Source organism: Pelophylax lessonae, assembly GCF_965119305.1.
Source record: "Pelophylax lessonae genome assembly, chromosome: 12".
Taxonomy (NCBI): domain Eukaryota; kingdom Metazoa; phylum Chordata; class Amphibia; order Anura; family Ranidae; genus Pelophylax; species Pelophylax lessonae.
In genome coordinates this window covers 155,318,014-155,338,266 of record NC_138779.1, presented here as the reverse complement: position 1 = coordinate 155,338,266, position 20,253 = coordinate 155,318,014, and the positions used below count along the sequence as shown (strand labels likewise).

General features: G+C 45.1%; 1 protein-coding gene across 1 annotated transcript in view; it reads left to right on the top strand.

Annotated features, from left to right (window-relative positions):
- Positions 1-3,597: 3,597 nt before the first annotated feature.
- The window catches only part of LOC309568931 (uncharacterized protein), a gene marked incomplete at both ends in the record, with an annotated part of 42,701 nt that continues 26,045 nt past the window's right edge, over positions 3,598-20,253 (top strand). The window contains 5 exons of the mRNA XM_082274700.1: positions 3,598-3,631; positions 6,355-6,408; positions 6,514-6,600; positions 6,694-6,774; positions 8,182-8,246. Of these exons, the coding sequence (XP_082130826.1) occupies positions 3,598-3,631; positions 6,355-6,408; positions 6,514-6,600; positions 6,694-6,774; positions 8,182-8,246 (321 nt within the window). The remainder of the gene's footprint in view (positions 3,632-6,354; positions 6,409-6,513; positions 6,601-6,693; positions 6,775-8,181; positions 8,247-20,253) is intronic.

Genomic DNA, 20,253 nt, shown 5'->3' with positions numbered 1-20,253 from the left:
AAGTAAGCTCTGTGAACTATCTTGAATTATACAAGGCAATCACGTAAGGAGACCAGAGTCAGAAATGGAAAATCCCACACGTCATCCCAATAGTCATTGTCCAGTTCTGGAATGTCCTGTTTCCATCCTCTAGGGTCGACTGTATCATTTTGCAAGAGGATTGTGGAAATTGAGTAAAGGCGTGTGGAGCTGAAGATAATGGAAGAGGTAATGTGATGGAACATTATATGTGGAAGAGAGTTGTGCCAGCCGGAGTAAGGATTGTTGCGGAGCTACCTGGGAAATGGTTTTAATGCCATATCTGGTCTATGCGCATGGTTCTGGGAGTGTGTAAAAGTGTGATAAGGAGGGATTTAACCACAACAGGGTGTTAGGGGAAACTGCTGATTTTTGGTAATTTTCATATGTCAAGCCGAATTTCCAAGCTCAGATAGTGGTGAGCATGGAAGGAACAAGTTCATAAGGAGCCTGAAGGCCTCTGAAGACAAGAAGCTTGAGAGCTTCCAGCAAAGGCAACTATTGTCGCTTCCAATAGTGTGAAGGGGTTCGAAAGGTCTGGGTTGAACCACCATGCAACCGTAATCAGCTGGGAAGACAGGAAATAGTTATAACAATCGGCCAGGCCCCCCTGAGAGTACGTTCGCAGGATACTTAATTTGTATCTATTGGGAACAGTAAAGACTTTGACCAATTGACTCTGAGCCCTGTGACCCTGGAAAAATCACTCAAAACCCATAGGGCCCCCTGTAGGGATGGCCGGGCATCATTCAGGAAGACAAGCATGTCATCAGCGTACAGGGCAACCCTCTCCTCCAGCAGACCGATGCGCAGCCCCTTGATATCAGGTGAAGTCCATAGAGCCTCAGCCACCGGTTCCACAGCAATGGTAAAGAGCACCGGGGAAAGAGGGCAGCCCTGCCTAGTACCCCTGTGTAACTCAAAAGGGGGAGACAGCCCCCCTCCCAGTCTAACCGAGGAGGTAGGACTCCGGTACAGCACCTTAAGCCAATTTATGAAAACCAGAGGAAACCCCTTCCTATGAAGCGTCTCCTACAGAAAAGGCCAATCGACAGTGTCAAAGGCATTCTCTACAGTATACCAAAAGAGGCCACCACACGGGAACCAACATTGACATGTGAAGCGTGTATGTTCGTGTGCAATCTGCGGAGATTAACATCCGTGGATCGATGGGGCATGAAACTTGTTTGGTCAGGGGTTATGATGCATGGAAGCATGGGGTGGAGTCAACGAGCCAGGAGTTTTGTCAGAATTTTAAGATCGTTATTTAGCAGGGATATGGGTCTGTAGGAGGCACAAGATTTATGATCTTTAGGGGGCTTGTATATCAAGGTTAAATGAGCATGTCGCATGGAAGCGGGTAGCACTCCATCCGTTAGACATTGGGTGAACAAAGAGGATAGCAGTGGGGCCAATAGCTCACCATGAGCTTTATAAAAGTCTATAGGGAGACTGTCGTGACCTGGCGGTTTCCCCGAAGCAAAGGAATTTATTACACCTAAGATTTTTCTGTGGTGATGAAAGTGCGCACCAGGGCCTTCCTTTCCGTATCTGACAACCAACCAAGAGCCAAGGAATTAAGCAGAGCATGTAGGGCATCTGGGTCAAAGCCCGAGGGCAATGCAGAGGAGTAAAGGGATTCAAAGAAACACCTGAAGGCCTCCAAGACCTCTGGGGGGGGAGGAAAAGGTCTCACCCGCACTAGTGATGACCCCTGGGATTAGAGAGGATTGTAAGGGGGGAGCATCATGTGTAACCGTATTTGGTGACCAATGAGGGAAAGCATAGGTGGATAATTGAGGTGGTTAGGTAGCATCTTGGTGGGGTCAAACCTTGTAAGATATAACATTGACAAATAGAGACATGCATCAGAACAAAAAACAAGAACAATAAAAACCCGTTAAACATCGAAGTGCATACCATGCCCTTGAGCCCAGCCATCCAAAAAAAAATTAGGAAGGCAAAACCCAGGGCCTAATACCCATAACAAGAAGAAACACACCTGGGGATAGTGAAAAAAGACTATACCCCAGAGAGCACTGGCTAGGTCAGTGTGTCTTGGGGGGCCTAAAGTTTCAGCCAAAATAAACTACAAAAAAACAAAGAAAAGGGAGGCCTTGACTGCGTACTTCTGCCAAGTCTCTGTCAGTACCAGGTGAAGAGGTATAAGCTTGGAGCGGCTGGAGCCTTGCCGCATGGATCACAGTAAGCATGGGGTAATAATATGATAGAGGACCACAGTGCAAAAGTAAGTAAGAAGGGGATGGAGGGAAAGATGGCTAAGGTCCAGTAACAGGAACAAAAATAGAAAATCATAACCAAGGCAGGGGAAGGAGGCTGAGCAAATGAAAAACCAGTATGCAAAGAGAGGAATTTGGAAGGAGGGAGAGTAGGGAGATGCCCAGGACTGTCACTTAGCTGGTGAAAAGGCATCATAACGGTGGTAGGGCCATAGGTAAGATGAGCTGATGGTCATGTTGTCAGCGCATATCCAGCCACGTAGAGGCTGCTTTAGGTGTGTCAAAAAAGCGAGTACGTTCTCCATCCATGATCCGCAGTCTGCTGGGATATAGCAGGCTGAATCTGATGCCTTTCTCCCTTAGCCTTCTTTGGATGTCCTTGTAGGATCTCCGGCACTGCTGAACCTCCTGGGAATAGCCGGGGAATAATAGGAGTTTTGTGTTTTCATACATGACTTCTGGAGTTGCCCGAGCTGCTGCAAGAATGCGGTCTCTGTCCCTGTAGTTTAAAAAATGTAGAAGGAAAGGTCGCGGAGGGACACTCGGAACAGGGGGTATAGGAGGAACCCTGTGTGCCTGCTCGACCACAAAAGAAGGGGGCACATTGCAAAGCTTAAATAGAGCGGTGAGGAGCTGTTCAGCAAATTCAGCAGGTTTATTACCCTCAGAGCTCTTAGACAGCCCCAGGATCCCGATGTTGTTTCTGCAGGGACGGTTTTCAGTATCAATGGCTCTCTCCTGTAGGGCTTTGAACTGCAGCTGGAGGGCACGCAGGTACCTGGAGTCAGAATGGATGGTTTCCTCCACCACTGCTATGCGATCCTCCACCTCCCTGACCCTGAACCTATCCAAATCGTTCTGTATGAGAACGATGTCCGTGGCCAAAAAGTCAATTTTGGCTCTTAAAGTCACTGTGCTGGCCGTGATTGCCGCTAGGATGTCGGCACTGGATGGGGAGGCCTCCCCCCCAGAGGTGGTCTGTGTGCCTGCTGATATAGTGGGGGCCCGAGAGCATGAGGGCAAGATGGCACCTGCAGAGAGGGAGCGAGAGACTCTGGGCTTAGCCTCGGCCATCTGAGACGTAAAAGGCAGGAGGAAGTGGCAGGGGAGTTCCTGTACCTCTGGCTGCAGTTCGTGGTCCGGTAATGCAGCTAGGAATACAGGCTGAAAAATTGTCGGATCAGAGCTTCTGTGCCGTGCGTCTGCCCGCTCTCACATCCTGGCTGCTCACTCACCTTTTTAGTTGGCCTAGGTCAGTGATGATGAACCTTGGCAACACAGATGTTTTGGAACTACATTTTCCATGATGCTCAACTACACTGCAGAGTGCATGAGCAACATGGGAAATGTAGTGCCAAACATCGCTGGCCTAGGTAAAACTTGAAAGATGTCAACTAAATCTTATATGTCTTTGAACACCATTTAAAAATGAAAAGCTTAAAAAAAAATGGCGTACTCGAGAAATGGTGCATATGCCTTCACTGTGTGAGAACTGGAAATTCGACGAAATTGGGGGCACAGGCTCCCGGAAGTGTACTTCTGCTCAGATTAGAACAATGGCTCGCTCCCTGTTTTCACGCGAACAGCTGCTGTTGATATGCAAAGTAAGTGTGGGAGGGGTCTTGTTCCCTGGGGTTGGGGGGGTGGGGATGTATTTTATTGATCCTCACCACACATTCACTTCCTGATTGTGCACACACATGTCACTTCCAATTTCTAGGCACATTAGGGTTCCTGCATGTGTACATGTTCCAGGAAATATAGTATATATATATAGTATATATTTAAGAAATGACACTTTGCTACAATGTAAAGTAGTGAATGTACAGCTTGTAAAACAGTGTAAATTTGCTGCCCCCTTTAAAATAACTCAACACACAGCCATTAATGGTTAAACCACTGGCAACAAAAGTGAGTACACCCCTAAGTGAAAATGTCCAAGTTGGACTCAACGTGTCGATATTTTGTGTGGCCACCATTATTTTCTCTTGAGCATGGTGTTCACCAGAGCCTCATAGATTGTCACTGGAGTCCTCTTCCATTCCTCCATGATGACATCACAGGGCTGGTGGATGTAGAGACCTTGCGCTCCTCCACCTTCTGTTTGAGGATGCCCAGCAGATGCTCAATAGGGTTTAGGTCTGGAGACATGCTTGGCCAGTCCATCACCTTTACCCTCAGCTTCTTCAGCAAGATAGTGGTCGTCTTGGAGGTGTGTTTGGGGTCGGTATCATGTTAGAATACTGCCCTGCGGCACAGTCTCTAAAGGGAGGGGATTATGCTCTGCTTCAGTATTTTACAGCACATGTTGGCATTCATGGTTCCCTCAATGAACTGTAGCTCCCCAGTGCCAGTAGCACTCATGCAGCCCCAGACCATGACACTCCCCCCATCATGATTGACTGTAGGAAAGACATACTTGTCTTTGTACTCCTCACCTGGTTGCCGCCACACACGCTTGACACCATCTGAACCAAATACGTTTATCTTGGTCTCATCAGATGATAGGACATGTTTCCAATAATCCACGTCCTTAGTCTGCTTATCTTCAGCAAGATGTTTGCAGGCTTTCTTGTACGTCATCTTTAGAAGAGGCTTCCTTCTGGGATCACAGCCATGCCAACCAATTTTATGCAGTGTGCCGTGTATGGTGTTAGCACTGACAGGCTGACCCCCCACCCCTTCAACCTCCTCAACAATGCTGGCAGCACGCATACATCTACTTCCCAAAGACAACCTCTGGATATGGCGCTGAGCATGTGCACTCAACTTCTTTGGTCGACCATGGCAAGGCTTTTCTGAGTGGAACCTGTCCTGTTAAACCACTGTATGGTCTTGGCCACTGTGCTACAGCTCAGTTTCAGGGTCTTGGCAGGTCATCTTTATGTAGAGCCACATTTTTTTTTTTCAGATCCTTAGAGAGTTCTTTGCCATGAGGTGCCATGTTGAACTTCCAGTGAAAAGTATGAGAGAGTGAGAGCGATAACAGCATTTGTAACACACCTGCTCCCCATTCACACCTGAGACCTTGTAACACTAACGAGTCACATGACACCGGGGAGGAAAAATGGCTACTTGGGCTTTTGTTGCCAGCAGTTTAGACATTAATGGCTGTGTGTTGAGTTATTTTGAGAGGACAGCAAAATGTTTACTGTTATACAGGCTGTATAACTCACTCACTACATTAAATTGTAGCAAAGTGTCATTTCTTCAGTGTTGTCACATGAAAGATATAATAAAATATTAAAAAAAATGTGAGGGGTGTACTTACTTTTGTGAGAAACTGCACATAGGCGTATGTGTATCATCAGACACTGTAAAGATGTATTTCCTTTGTGACAAATCTTTAAAGGTTTGTTATGTATGTTTTTAGAATGTAAGTAAAACATAAATTGTTGTTTTCACAGATCCTCCGCCTCCGCCAATACGATAGCCCCATCACTAACTTTACCAAGCAGACCATACTGCAGAGCGTCAGCTGTGGCAGATATTCCGCCACCGCAACTGATATTATTTCCGTAATAAAAAATAGGATTGCTCTTTAATTGGGCCAGCATTGTTTTAAACTACTCGGAATGGGCTACATTCCTGACAACTGTGTTTGACAGTGATCTGGGTTTGCTTTCACTTATTCGCATGGTAAAAAGTGGTGTGATTTGGCCAGGTAGAATTTGCTAGCTGGACGCAAAACACAGCTCACTGGGAAATGTTAAAAAATCTGTTCTGAATAACCTGCTTTCAGAACAGCTTTGTGGAGCTTGGACTAATGTGACTGCACAGGGAACATGATCTTCAGGCTATTTCAAGTGACCTGAAGGTGTGAGCCACTAGCTACTTCATTGTGGGGGATTGGGATTGGGGGGCGCACCATAGTGAATGTACAGTGGCCTCCTGGTTCAAAACATTCCCAATAAATCGCATTGATGTAATTGTTCCTGTATGTACTGTACTGCCTGCCCCAAGGAAATGTCCAATGGACATTCCATAATGTGTTAATAGCTTTAGAACCCAAATTGTTGGGGCATTGAGTATATTGTAAGTAGCTGGATATTTGTGTCCTAAAATTGTGTGTAATGTGTGCTTTTCTTTTCTGTAGAAACCAGTGATGATGAGGAGGAGCAGCAGGAGGCCACTTCCCCTCGGGCCCACTGTAAGTACTTTGACTGTGAATGTCTGTGTTCTGTGTCCTTGTTCAAACTTGGAGGACTGCAAATTTTTGGTGTTTTCTTATATTTTGTTGTTCATGTATCATCAGCCATGGTGGACAGGAGGGAGGAGGAGGCGGAGGCAGCAGAGGCAGGCCAGCCCTCCCCAGAGGACGCCCCTCTGGCTGGAGACCACTGTAAGTACCTTCAATGGGTTTGCATACTTTATATGTCCCCTTTCCAAATTGCTGGAATTAACTGTTTTTTTCTTATTTTCTGTGGGTTTGTAGTATCAACAAATATTGCCACGAGGGAGGAGGAAAAGGGAAATGACAATGCCCCTGAGGAGGCAGCCTTCCCTCAGGCCCACTGTAAGTACCTTCAATGGGATTCACACATTTAATGTGTGAGCTAGGGGGATGTGTATATGTGCAAATGTAAATTTGGTGAAGATCCAGTGTATTTTAGCTAGATGTGACAGGAAGGTTGAAGTGTTGGATGTGGAGGATTGGGAAGTTCAAGGGCAGAGAATATACCGTCGGGGGCAATATAAGGCTGTCTGTACCATATGTCCCACCAATGACCACAAATTGCAAGATTATTTTTTCAACACAGTGTGTGGAGAGGGTAGTTGCTAACTTTGTTCTATTGGAATCTGGTAGTGGGGCTGTGGGGAGCATTGCTGGACATTTTAGGCTTTAGTCGGTTTCCTGAGGCCATCCTCTTCTAATTTTGGGTTGGGTTCCCTGAAGTGTACATGGAGTATTTTGTAACTCTAGTTTATTTTTGGCCGTGTTAACCTCATCTTGTCCTGGTGTTTAAACCATTAAAAATGGGGGTGGCTTGGCTTCAACATTGTGTGTGTTCTTCTTAAGCTCCTAAATGCCTAACCTCTGGAATCAAGCAAATTTGAGTTCACATTTTTTTAAATGTTTTTTTTCAAGGTTCTGACAAAAGGCCATCCATTTCAGCCCCACAGGCACATGGCTATGTTTTTTAAGGTAAGTAAACTGTGTTTTTGCTCTAATGTGCAATATGTGTTAGTGTAGAAAGTCAATGTGTGTGGGGCAGAGCAAACCTAATGTGGTTGTAAAGGCAGCATGTTTTTTCTCTTAATGCATTATATGCATTAGGATTCAAAGGCTTCTGTGTGCAGCAGCCCCCCTCAGCCCCCCTTTTACTTACCTGAGCCCATCTCACTCCAGCAATGTTTCAGAGTGATGGAGAGGGCCCTGTGAAGAGGAGGATCAGGCCTGCTCTGTGCAAAACCACTGCACAGGTGGCAGCGGGTACAGTAAGTATTACATGATTGTTTTTTTTAAGCATCAAAAATTGAAATGTTCAAAACAGTTTGAGGTTGTTTGTGCCTCAGTCATACCTTTTCAGAGAACCCCCTTCAGCACAGAAGCATGGAGTACATATCTTTAAGGCTTCACGCTTCTCCCTGAAGCAGGAAGCTTGCAGTGTAGAAACCAACTTCAGCACCGAAAAGATGTGAAAAGCACCCTTTCAGGGGAGGGTGTAAGGAGAAAGAGAGACATAGGTGGGAGAGAAGAGAATTAGAGAGAGAGAAAGGTGTAAAAGAGTAGGGGGGTTTAATGGGTGAACATTTAGAGAAAGAGAAAAAAGTGGGAGGGTGGATATGGTGTGGATAAAAATGAGAGAATGGGGGAGGGGGAGAGGGGGGTTGATGTTTCCCTGACTGCCTATCCTCCATTTGTTGTTTGAATTTCATGTCTAAACTTATTTTTCTTCTTTTTTATTATCTTTTCACACAGTTTCTCCAGAGGCATCAAAGGCTGCTCAGCAGCAGGACCAACCCCCTCCACAGGCCCAGCAGCAGGTTCAGAGTAGAGAGTCTCTACAATGTGTCTCTTTAAATATATAGCTAGCCTCAGGGCTGGTGCTAGACTATTTTGCGCCCTAGGCAAGACCAGTTACTTGCACCCCCACCCCCAAAAAAACTGTACATATTGCCCCCCCTTTAACCCTACACCCCCTTCCTGTACACACTGCCCCCCTTTCCTGCACACTGCCCCCTTTAACGTTACATCCCCTTCCTGTACACACTGCCTTCGTTAAACCCTACACCTCCATTCCTGTACACGCTGCCCCCCCCTTCCTGCACACTGAACCCCTTTAACGCTACACCCCCTTCCTGCACACACTGCACCCCTTTCTAGAGGTGACATCCACCGGGGACAAGGAGGTGACAGGAGAGGAATGTGGCACTGGCCATAGCTGCGCCCCCTAGGTGGCAGTGTGCCCTAGGCGGCTGCCTAGTTCGCCTAGTGGTAGCACCGGCCCTGCTAGCGAGAGATCTCAATCTACATCTAGTTTTTGATAGAGATAGATATGTGTACATGTAACCTAGCTAGCAATTGTATACAACACATACCATCGTTCCAAATGTTTGTTTCTCTTAACCTGTTGAGGTTTACATGGCAAGCCTTTTACATTGTTTTTTGGGAACAGCTAATAAAGTCAGAAGTCATTTTGTTGAACCTTTAGAATACTTTCCCCTGACAGCTTTTTGTCTATGCTTATGGCCCCTTAAAGTTGATCCACATTAGGGAGAAAAGTACTGGAGAAAACTGGAAAAAAACTGGAGAATCTAGTGAGTATTTACCTGTTAGGCCAAACAAAGTGCTTCCTCCACTGTGATCTCTACCATCTTCAGGCTTCAATGCTAAGAGATAAAATACCACACCTCAGCTTCCTAGGAGCTGGGCCTCCTCCCTTCCACCACACCTGATTAATCAAACTATTAGGTCAATTGGAAACTCTGATCCTGTGTGTATCAAATTGGACAGCATTCCCAACATAGATATATCCATGGAGATTAAACTTAAAAATATCATCTTGTTGGCCAAGGAATTCACCCTACACGTGCCCTAAACATTTTTTGGGATTAAGCATATGAGTCTGACTATGTAGGCCAGCAATCTATCATGTTTGAGCAAGAGTGTATGTAAAACAGGGCAAATATGCTGCAGTGCCTAGTTTTTGATGTAGTGGTTTTGTGAATCCTTTGTTTCTCCATTTCGCCTCCAGGTAATTATCTTGTCTCTTTTTCTCCCTAGTGCTGACAGACCTCTCCACGGCGCCAGTGGTCAAGCTGCCGCGGTGGACTGTCCGCCGCATTGAGTAAAAAACACTGGGTTTCTCCTGCTGCTGACCAGCCCTTGCTATATAATTTCTTTAAAGACTGTTTTTATATTTTTACTTTTCTTTTAAATTAATTTTTATTTTTTCTAAATACATTTTTTTCTGGAAAAAAAGTTACCAGTTTGTGTGTTTTTGATAGTTGAACAAGATTGCCTTGCCACAGCTGCAGGATTTGCAGCTGTTGACTTGCTTTTTCTAGGGGTTGAATTCTTACATAGTTACATAGTTAGTGAGGTTGAAAAAAGACATCAGTCCATCCAGTTCAACCTATAATGTGTGTGTGTGTTTGCTTTTAACCGTACATTGTATACCCCTCTATGTTGTGGTCTCTAAGGTGCCCATCTAATAGTTTTTGAAACTATCAATGCTCCCTGCTGATACGACTGCTTATGGAAGAGAATTCCACATCCTTACCGCTCTTACAGTGAAGAACTCCTTACGCATTTTAAGGTTAAACCGCCTTTCCTCTAGTTTTAGTGAGTGGCCACGTGTGTTATTGTATCTCCTTTCTCTGAATAGTTTGTTCCTTATGCTAGGGTCGCCAGTACAGAATTTGTACATTGATATCATATCCCCTCTCAAGCGTCTCTTCTCCAGAGAGAATAAGTTCAGTGCTTGTAGTCTTTCCTCGTAGCTGATGTCCTCCATTCCCCTAATTATTTTTGTTGCCCTTCTCTGGACTCTTTCCAATTCCAGCATATCCTTCCTGAGGACCGGTGCCCAGAACTGGACAGCATACTCCAGATGTGGCCGGACCAGAGTCTTGTAGAGTGGGAGAATAATATCTTTATTTCTGGAGTGAATCCCCTTTTTTATACATCCCAGTATTCTGTTGGCTTTGCTTGCAGCGGCTTGGCATTGCATGCCACTGCCAAGCCTGTTGTCTACCAGTACCCCCAAGTCTTTTTCCATCCTAGACTCATCCAGAGGTTCCCCCCCTAGTGAGTAGCTTGCTTTCTGGTTTCTGGCCCCCAAGTGCATTACTTTACATTTTTCAACATTAAACCTCATCTGCCATGTAGTTGCCCACCCCATTATTTTGTTCAGGTCCGCTTGTAAGGTTTCCACATCCTGCATAGAAGATATTGGCAAGCTTAGTTTAGTATCATCCGCAAATACTGAGATTGTACTAGGTATCCCCTCCTCTAGACCATTTATGAATAAATTAAACAGGATTGGTCCCAGGACAGAACCCTGGGGGACCCCACTTTCCACACCCGCCCAATCCGAGTACTCCCCATTAATCATCACCCTCTGGACTCTCCCCTGGAGCCATTTCTCTATCCAGGTACTCACCTTATGGTCCATACCTACCTTCCTTAGTTTGTACAGTAAGCGTTTGTGGGGAACGGTGTCAAAGGCCTTTGCAAAGTCCAGACACACCACATCCACAGGCTTTCCTTTATCTAGGTGGCAGCTCACTTCATCATAGAAGGTTAATAGATTGGTTTGGCAAGAACGATTTTTCATGAATCCATGCTGATTACTACCAATAATACAGTTTTCATTACTAAAGTCTTGTATGTGGTCCCTTAACATCCCCTCCAAAATCTTGCAGACTACAGGTGTTAGGCTGACCGGCCTATAGTTACCCGGGATATATCTCGGCCCCTTTTAAAATATTGGTACCACATTGGATTTTTTCCAATCAGCTGGCACCATACCCGTCTGTAAACAATCCTTAAATATCAAGAATAATGGTCTGGCAATCACCTGGCAGAGCTCTTTAACCACCTCAATACTGGGCACTTAAACCCCCTTCCTTCCCAGACCAATTTTCAGCTTTTAGCGCTGTTGCATTTTGAATGACAATTGCGCGGTCATGCAACACTGTACCTATGCCAAATTTGTGTCATTTTTTCCCCACAAATAGAGCTTTCTTTTGGTGGTATTTGATCACCACCAGGTTTTTTCTTTTTTGGTGCACAAATAAAAAAAGACCGAAAAGTTTGGAAAAAAAAAAAGTTTTTTTGTTTAGGTTATAAAATTTTGTAAATAGATATGTTTTTTCTGACAGGCACTGATGAGGAGACACTGATGGAGTGGCACTGATGGGGTGGCACTGATGGGGTGGCACTGATATGCAGCACTGATGGGCACTGATAGGTAGCACTGATATGCAGCACTGATGGGCACTGATATGTGGCACTGATAGATAGCACTGATATGCAGCATTGGTGGGCACTGATAGGCAGCGCTGATGGGCACTGATAGGTAGCACTGATGGGCACTGATCGGCGGCACTGATGGGCACTGATAGGCGGCAGTGATGGGCACTTATAGGTGGCACTGATGGGCGGCACTGATCGGCACTGATGGGGGGGCACTGATGGGCACTGATAGGCAGCACTGGTGGGCAATAATGGGCACTGGTGGGCGGCACTGATAGATGGCAATAACGGGCACTGGTGGGCAGCACTGATAGATGGCATTGGTGGGCAGCACTAATAGGGGGGCACCACTGGCAGGCTCTCTGAGCCCTGTTTGCCATCCCTGGTGGCCATGGTGGGCATCCCTGGTGGTCATGGGTGGGCATCCCTGGTGGCTCTAGTGGCACCCCCTCCCCCCAGGGCTGCACTGGTAATCAATCATCTGATTACCAGCACAGACCCCCCCTGTGATCAGTGAGTAATTAGAAATACTCACTGATCACCCCTGCTGCAGAATCGATCCTTTCTTCTTCTCCTCACTGACAGGATCTGTCAGGAGGAGAAGAGATCGAAGCCGTTACAACGGCTGTATTGACATTACATGACGGCTGTGATTGGACACAGCCGTCATGTGATCAGGAGGGCCAATCACAGGGCCCTCCTGCCGAGGCTTGTTGCTCTGTGTCCTAGGGACACAGGCACATCGAGATCGCGCCGCTGCGCGTGCCCGCGGCGGCGCAATCTCTCTCCTTCTGAAGGACGTTCCGGAACGTCCGATCAGAAGGAGGAAGCTCCCACCTGGCTGTATATTTACAATGGCCCGGGTGGGAGGTGGTTAAGAACCCTCGGGTGCAAGCCATCCGGTCCCGGTGATTAATTATGTTAAGTTTCTCTCGTTTAGTTTTAAGTCTATCTTCTGTTAGCCATGGCTGTATTTCCTGAGGTGTGTTGTTTAGTTCGGCCTTACAAGCTAGGTTCGTGTAGCCCCCCGATTCTCTTGTGAAGACTGAAGAGAAGAAATTATTTAACACTTCCGCCTTTTCTCTGTCCTCAGTGGCCATATTTCCTTTGTCATCTTTTATGGGGCCAATGTGTTCTGGCCTCGCTTTCTTACTGTTTATATACTTAAAGAACTTCTTGGGGTTCTTTTTACTCTCCTCGCTATATGTCTCTCGTGTTCTATTTTAGCCGCCCTGATTTCGTTTTTACATTTCTTTTTACACTCTTTGTAATGCTTAAATGCTGCCAATGACCCCTCAGTCTTGTATTTTTTGAAGGCCTTTTCTTTAGCACTAATATGCATTTTTATGTTGGAGTTTAGCCACCCAGGGTTTAGTTTTGCTCTTTTAAATGTATTTCCCTTTGGAATGTACTGGTCAATCCCCTTGTTAAGTATGCTCTTGAAGCACTCCCATTTTTCCTCCGTGTTCTTTGTTCCAAGGGTTCTATCCCAATTGATATTTTCTAGCAGTGAGCGCAGTTTTGGGAAATTGGCTCTTTTGAAATTCAGCGTCCTTATATTACCCCTCTGCTTCCTATTACTATAATTAATACTGAAACTTATTGACCTATGGTCACTGTTTCCTAAGTTGCCCCGTATTTCTATATCCGTGAGCAGGTCTGTATTGTTGGTAATCAGTAGGTCAAGTACCGCATTGTTTCTTGTCGGTGCATTCACCATCTGACCCATGAAATTGTCCTGCAAAACATTTAGGAACTGCCTAGCCTTGGCTGAGTGTGCAGTTCCTTCTGCCCAGTCTATATCAGGATAATTAAATTCCCCCATTATAATGACATTTCCCATCCTTGCTGCCAATCCTATCTGTAAAATGAGGTCCGCCTCCCCCTCCTCCCTCTTGTTGGGGGGCCTATAGCATACGCCCAATATTACCTTCCCCACCGTGCCTTCCCTTTGAAGCTCTACCCATAGGGATTCTGCCTCATCCATATCTCCATTATTAATATCATCCCTCATATTTATCTGTATACTGCTCTTAATATACAGACATACCCCTCCCCCTTTTTTACCTTCTCTATCACTGCGATAAAGGGAATACCCCTGAATGGTCGCCAACCAGTCATGAGAGCTGTCAAACCAAGTCTCTGTTATCCCCACAAAATCTAAGTCCTCCTCAAACATCAGTAGCTCCAGCTCTCCCATCTTGTTGGCCAGGCTTCTGGCATTGGTAAACAAACCTCTGAATTTTGACCGGTTACATATATCCTCATTTGATGTTTTTAGGCTGCTCTCTTGATTTTTGCCCATACCCACCCTGGGTATAGGAGCTCCGAACACCCTACCGCTAATGCCCCCATTTCTGCCCTCTGAAACTTGCTTTCCACTGGCTAATTCTACATCTGTACCCTCCCCCCCCCCGTCATCTAGTTTAAAAGCCCACTTTTCGGCCATCTTCTCACACAGTACAGCTGCACCCTCCCCATTTAGGTGCAATCCGTCCCTACCATAGAGCTGGTGGCCGACTGAGAAGTCGGCCCAGTTCTCCAGGAACCCGAAACCCTCCTTACTACACCAGCTCCTCAGCCACTTGTTAACTTCCCTAGTCTCCCGCTGCCTCTCTGGTGTGGCTCGAGGTACAGGTACTATTTTGGAAAATACTACCTTGGAGGTCCTACTGCTCAACTTAGCGCCAAAGTCCCTGGAATCATTTAGGACTCTCCATCTTCCTCTGCCTATGTCATTGGTACTCACGTGTACCATGACAGCTGGGTCTTCCCCAGCCCCACCCAATAATATGTCCACCCGATCCGCGATTCTCTTGAAGCTTGTTCTGTTGAGGTTAGAAACACCAAGTTAGAAACTATTTGCAGGGCAGACCACCAGTAGAAAATAGAAACCAAATCCAACAAAGAAGCAATTTCAGCCCCCACCACTCTGAATCAGTTGTCTGATCTACGAGAAATGACTTTTTTTGACAATTAGAAGGGTCACCTTTTATGATTTCATTATGTGAGGATTGGGATTAGCAAGTAGAAATGGAAACACGTTTGCAATTAGAAAAGCACCTGTGTAGAAAGGCCTACATTACCAAGCCAGAGACATTTCTTCCCCAGTATTTTTGAACAAGACAAAAAGCACATGTTATTTTAATTTTTAAAAAAACATCTTACAAACAAAAATTACAAAGTACAAACAGTAAGGAGAAAACCAAAAAAAAAAAAAACACATCAATTGGAATGTGGGGGCTGCTGGTGGTGAAGGTGTGAGGAGATAGAAGATAGTGTAGGGACCAGAAAGGGTTGTGTTGTGGGGGCTGACAAGGTGGGGTGATGGACTGTGATGAGGGGCTGGGTTTGAAGGGCTTGTGTTGGGAGGGCATATGGAGGGGCTTGGAAGCAGTGGTGAGAGGGGGCCTGGGCAAGGGGGGTTTGGAAGGAAGAGGGGTGGCGAAAGGGGGCCTAGGCAAGGTGGGTTTGGAAGGAGGGCCTGGGAGAGTGGAGCTGGGCAAACTGGGTTTGGAAGGACGGCTGGGGAGGGTGGAGCTGGGCAAACTGGTTTTGGAAGGAGGTGTGGTGTGAGGATGCTTGTAGAGGGTCGTGCTTGGGTGCACATGTGTGGGAAGGAGTGTCAGAAGTTGGGGGCGGGGGAATTTGGAGTGTGGTGGGGATGGGATCAGCGGGTGTGGAGAGTTTGAGGGTGTTTGGAAGGGGGAGTGTGGAATTGGAGGAAAGGACAAGTGTGTGTTGGGGGTGTAGGGAGAAGGTGGGGAAGGAGTCTTCCTGGTTTGGTGGGTCAACATTGGGAGGGGGCTGGGCAGTGTTGGGAGTGGATAAGTGTTGATTCAGCACCTCCTCAGCTGGTCGCCCAGTCTGGCAACATTGTCACGGGCCTCAAACCACCACTACTCGTGGGTTGTGTGGGTTGTGAGTAGTGTTGAGCGAACACGGACTGTATTATTCGGGTTCGTACCGAATAATTGGATTTTTGTTACCCCAACACGGACCCGAAAACTTTACTGTATGTTCGGGGTTTAAAATCCGTGTTCGGTCATTTTATTTCCTGTTTTGTATGTAATGGCGCGCTTTTAATGGCGGGCTTTCAACAGTCAATCAACAAGCGTTTAACTGGTGTGCGCCATCCCAGCCATGCCTATTACTGTATTAGTTGCTGTGATTGGCCATCTGAAGCATGTGACCCATGTCTTTATAAGTTCGAGAGTCACAGCGCGGTGCGTCATTCTGCTGTAGTATAGGGAGAGAGCACACATCATACGTGCTGGCTGCTGATTAGGGACAGACAGTGAAAAATTGTGTCCGAAAATAATGCAGGGACAGGTCGGAGTGTAGGCAGGGAAAGTTTTTGAGCATTTTAGGGACAGGCTGGAGAGATTAGGCAGGGACGGTCTACATCGATTTTGCTGTGTGGGGGGTGGTGCAGTGAACGATCTTTTTGAGCATTTTAGGGACAGGCTGGAGTGATTAGGCAGGGACAGTCTACATCGATTTTGCTGTGTGGGGGGTGGTACAGTAAACAATCTTTTTGCCCTCACTTGAGCCCACTGAGGAGGAGGGAGAAAAAAATATATTTTTTATCAGTCTGGTGTGTGCAGTGTTCAGCTATATTTTACTACAGATTGCTGTTCTAATCTGCCATTAAAAAATTAAGTTAAAGGGGAATTTTTATTTTAAGAGCATTTGCCATGCTCTTAACTACGTTTTGCTGCCATTTGCAGCACTCTAGCCCTTTCCATTTTTTTAGAGCCATTTTAGTGCATGAAAGTTTGGGTCCCCATTGACTTCAATGGGGTTCGGTGTCCGGGTAAAGTTCGGAAAAAGTCCGGGACTGACCCGGACTTTTTTTTCAAGTTCGGCCGGACCCGCCGAACACGGACATCCAGGTGTCCGCTCAACTCTAGTTGTGAGTAATTGTGCTGATCCTAATTGCTTAATGGTTAGCACTCCTACCTATGTGCTCTCACCGTGGGTTCAAATGCCAAACATGGCATCAACTCCATTAGGCTAAATTTGAAAATGAAGTATATATTTAAAAAGACAAACACCTACTTACCTCCGCCACATCAATTTCAGGTGACAAGAATATCATCAATCTGTAAAATTGAATCAGACAGTATTGAACATGTTTCACTGTGCAGTGTGTTTATTTGCATCTGTGCAATCGCTCCTGCGCTTATAGATTCGCCAGAGCTACATTTAGGTGGCTGGTAGCATGGTTGGGATGTGAACTTATGACCTAAGTGCTGCTAACAGTGAGTGCTGAAGATTGTCAATGTGCTGAATACAATTAGACCTATAATAGAAGAAGTACCAGGATTACAGAATGAACAGATAAAACCTAACATTTTGCAAAAATAGAAATTAGACATTCCCAAAGTCTGTCATATATCTAATAGAGATATAACTGGTACATTAATAAGAAACATATAAAAATCAGCAAAACAAGTCACGGCAACAAATTGGTGTTAATTTTACACTGATCATGCATGTGAGCACAATATATATTTACGGGATTTATGTCAATTATTAAACATGGGAATACTTAACCACTTCAGCTCCGGAAGTTTTACCCCCTTAATGACCAGGCCATTTATTGCTATTCGGCACTGCGTTACTTTAACTGACAATTGCCCGGTCGTGTGACACTGTACCCAAATCCAATTGATGTCCTTTTTTTCCCACAAATAGAGCTTTCTTTTATTTGTATTTGATCACTTCTGCGGTTTTTAGATTTGGGGCTATAAACAAAAAAAAGAGCGACAATTTTGAAAAAAAAAAAACACAATATTTTATACTTTCTAAAACATTACCAGTAAAAAAATTTAAAAATCTAATTTTTTTATCAGCTTAGGCCAATTTGTATTCAGCTACATATTTCTGGTAAAAAAATCCCAAAAAGCCTATTGGTTTGCGCAAAAGTTATAGCGTTCACAAACTACAGGATAGATGTTTGGACTTTTTATTATTTTTTTTTTATTAGTAATGACGGCAAGCAGCAATTTTTAGCGGAACTGCGACATTGCCGTGGACAGATCGGACCCCTAACTGACATTTTTGACACTTTTTGGGGACCAGTGACATTAATACAGTAATCAGTGCTAAATAATATGCACTGTTACTGTATAAATGACAGGGAAGGGGTTAATTACTGGGGGGTGATCAAGGAGTTAAATCCATGCCTAAAGTGCTTGATAACTGTGGGGGGGGGGGGCTCTGTTGAAAGACACACAGAGATCAGTGTTTCAGCTTGTGCCTGTCTGACAGAAAAGCCGCCTGCTTTGTTTACATAAGCAGGCGACTCTTCTGTCAGTTTCCCCCGAAGATCGCGGGAGGCCGGCGGCGATCATGCCTGCTCCTACCGCAGACTGGCTTTCACTGTGCATCATCACAGTGGGAGCACGGCTCCGGCGGCACACTCGCAACCGAGACCACATGGACATAATCACGTAGATCTACGTGATTATTCACAGCCGAGCTGCCCTGCCGCAATAAATCTGCGTGGGGCGGTTGGTAAGTGGTTAATTTTCTAAGCATAATTGTGCTCAGCTCAATGGTTTAGTGGTTAGCGCTCCAATCTATTAGCACTGCAACTATGGGTTCAAATCCCAGGCATTACCCACTTGCATTTTAGTCAGCTGAGAATGCTAAAAATGTGTGAATGCCTAATTTCCACTGCCACATCTACATGAATGTTTATCTCATGTGCATGCAACTATAAATTATTTAGCCAAGGTATTACTATGGGGCTAAATAATAATCACACCAGTATCGTACCAGTAAACACAAAGGGTGTTAGCATGGTTGGGACTAGAACTCATGACTTAGCAGTCTTTGTCCATGAGCATAGACCACTACACCAATGTGCTGAGTACAATTAGAGGTGCCTGAAAGTTTAGGATGAATAAAGAATAAATGTTGATAATTAGAGAGCTGTGTAGTCTTCTAAAAGGAAATGGTTATTAAAGGTTTAAAAACATAATAACAGATACATAACTATATATAAAAAATAAATGTAACCATAATAGCTGACATTACTCTGTAATATTTATTCAGAATATAGAAATTTCTGGTTATGGAAACGCGATCACGAATGGTAAACTCTAATCGGAATTCACTATTGTATCTAGTCGTAATTCTATGTTTGCAGGCTTACATAATTGAGGTCTTAATTACTCTACGTGGGAGTAGTTAAATGGGGAGCGAGCATTTCAAATGCTTCCTTTTAGTGAATTAGGGTCTTTGCATGTGTCTCTTAACCACTTAAGCCCCGGAGGATTTGGCTGCTAAAAGACCAGGGGTTTTTTTGCGATTTTTTACTGCGTGACTTTGACGGACAATTGCGTGGTCGTGCGACGCTGTACCTAAACGAATTTCAAGTCCTTTTTTTCCCACAAACAGAGCTTTCTTTTGGTGCTATTTGATCACCTGTGCGATTTTTTGATCATGCGCTATAAACAAAAAAAGAGCGTAATTTTTGCAAAAATAACAATATTTTTCACATTTTTTTATATGAAATTCCCCCAAAAAAATGTAAAAATCAAAATTTTTTAACATTTTCGGCCAAATTGTTTTACGCTACATATGTTTGGTAAAAAAAATCGCAAAAAGCGTATTTTGATTGTTTTGTGCAAAAGTTATCGCGTTTACTAACAAAGGGAAAGATTTTTGTCATTTTTGGTGGTTTTTTTTTAACGAGTAATGGCGGCGATCTGCGATTTTTTTTGCGGTACTGCGACATTGCGGCAGACAGATCGGACCCTTGACTGACATTTTTGACACTTTTGGGGGTACCAGTGACATTACTGCAGTAATCAGTGCTATATATATGCACTGTTACTGCAAAAATGACACTGGCAGGGAAGGGGTTAACTTTATTGAACAGGGAGGGGTTAAGTGTGTCCTAGGGGCGTGTTTCTAACTGTGCAGGGACATGGCTATTGGTGTAAAAGCGAAGATCAACGGTTCTACATAGTAGAACCGTCAGATCTTCATTTTTACACCAGGGAGAATGACGGGCGGCTTGTTTACATAAGCCGCTCCGCCTTTCTCCCTTCACAGGAGCGATCGTAGTGTGACCGGCAGACATCGAGTCCGCCGGACACACGCACTGACTTGTCTGTGAACGAGCCGCGGCGGGCGCGCGCCGCGGCGGGCGCGCGCCGCGGCGCGCGCGCGCCACCCCGCAATAGGCTCGCAAGTCAGTGACAGGAGAGTGACGTATCCATACGTCACTCTGCCTGGCCGGGGCTGACCGCCGCAGTATATAGTCGTGCGGTGGTCGGCAACCGGTTAAGGTATACAAAAAGATAGTATCTTTGATCACGTGAGTTTCAGGTTAGTAATTGTAATTACATATTTATACAATGCACAAAGTTTCCAATAGAAGAATTTAGTGGTATTTCATGAATAGCATCAAGGTGTTTGGGGTCCAGCACATGTTGATACTCTTGCAGTTCATCAATTTTTTATAAATTAGAATGATGATCACAAATATTTAAACAGTCTATGAACAAGTAGTACCTAAGTACTTTTTGGGTATTCAATTCGAATTGATAGCTA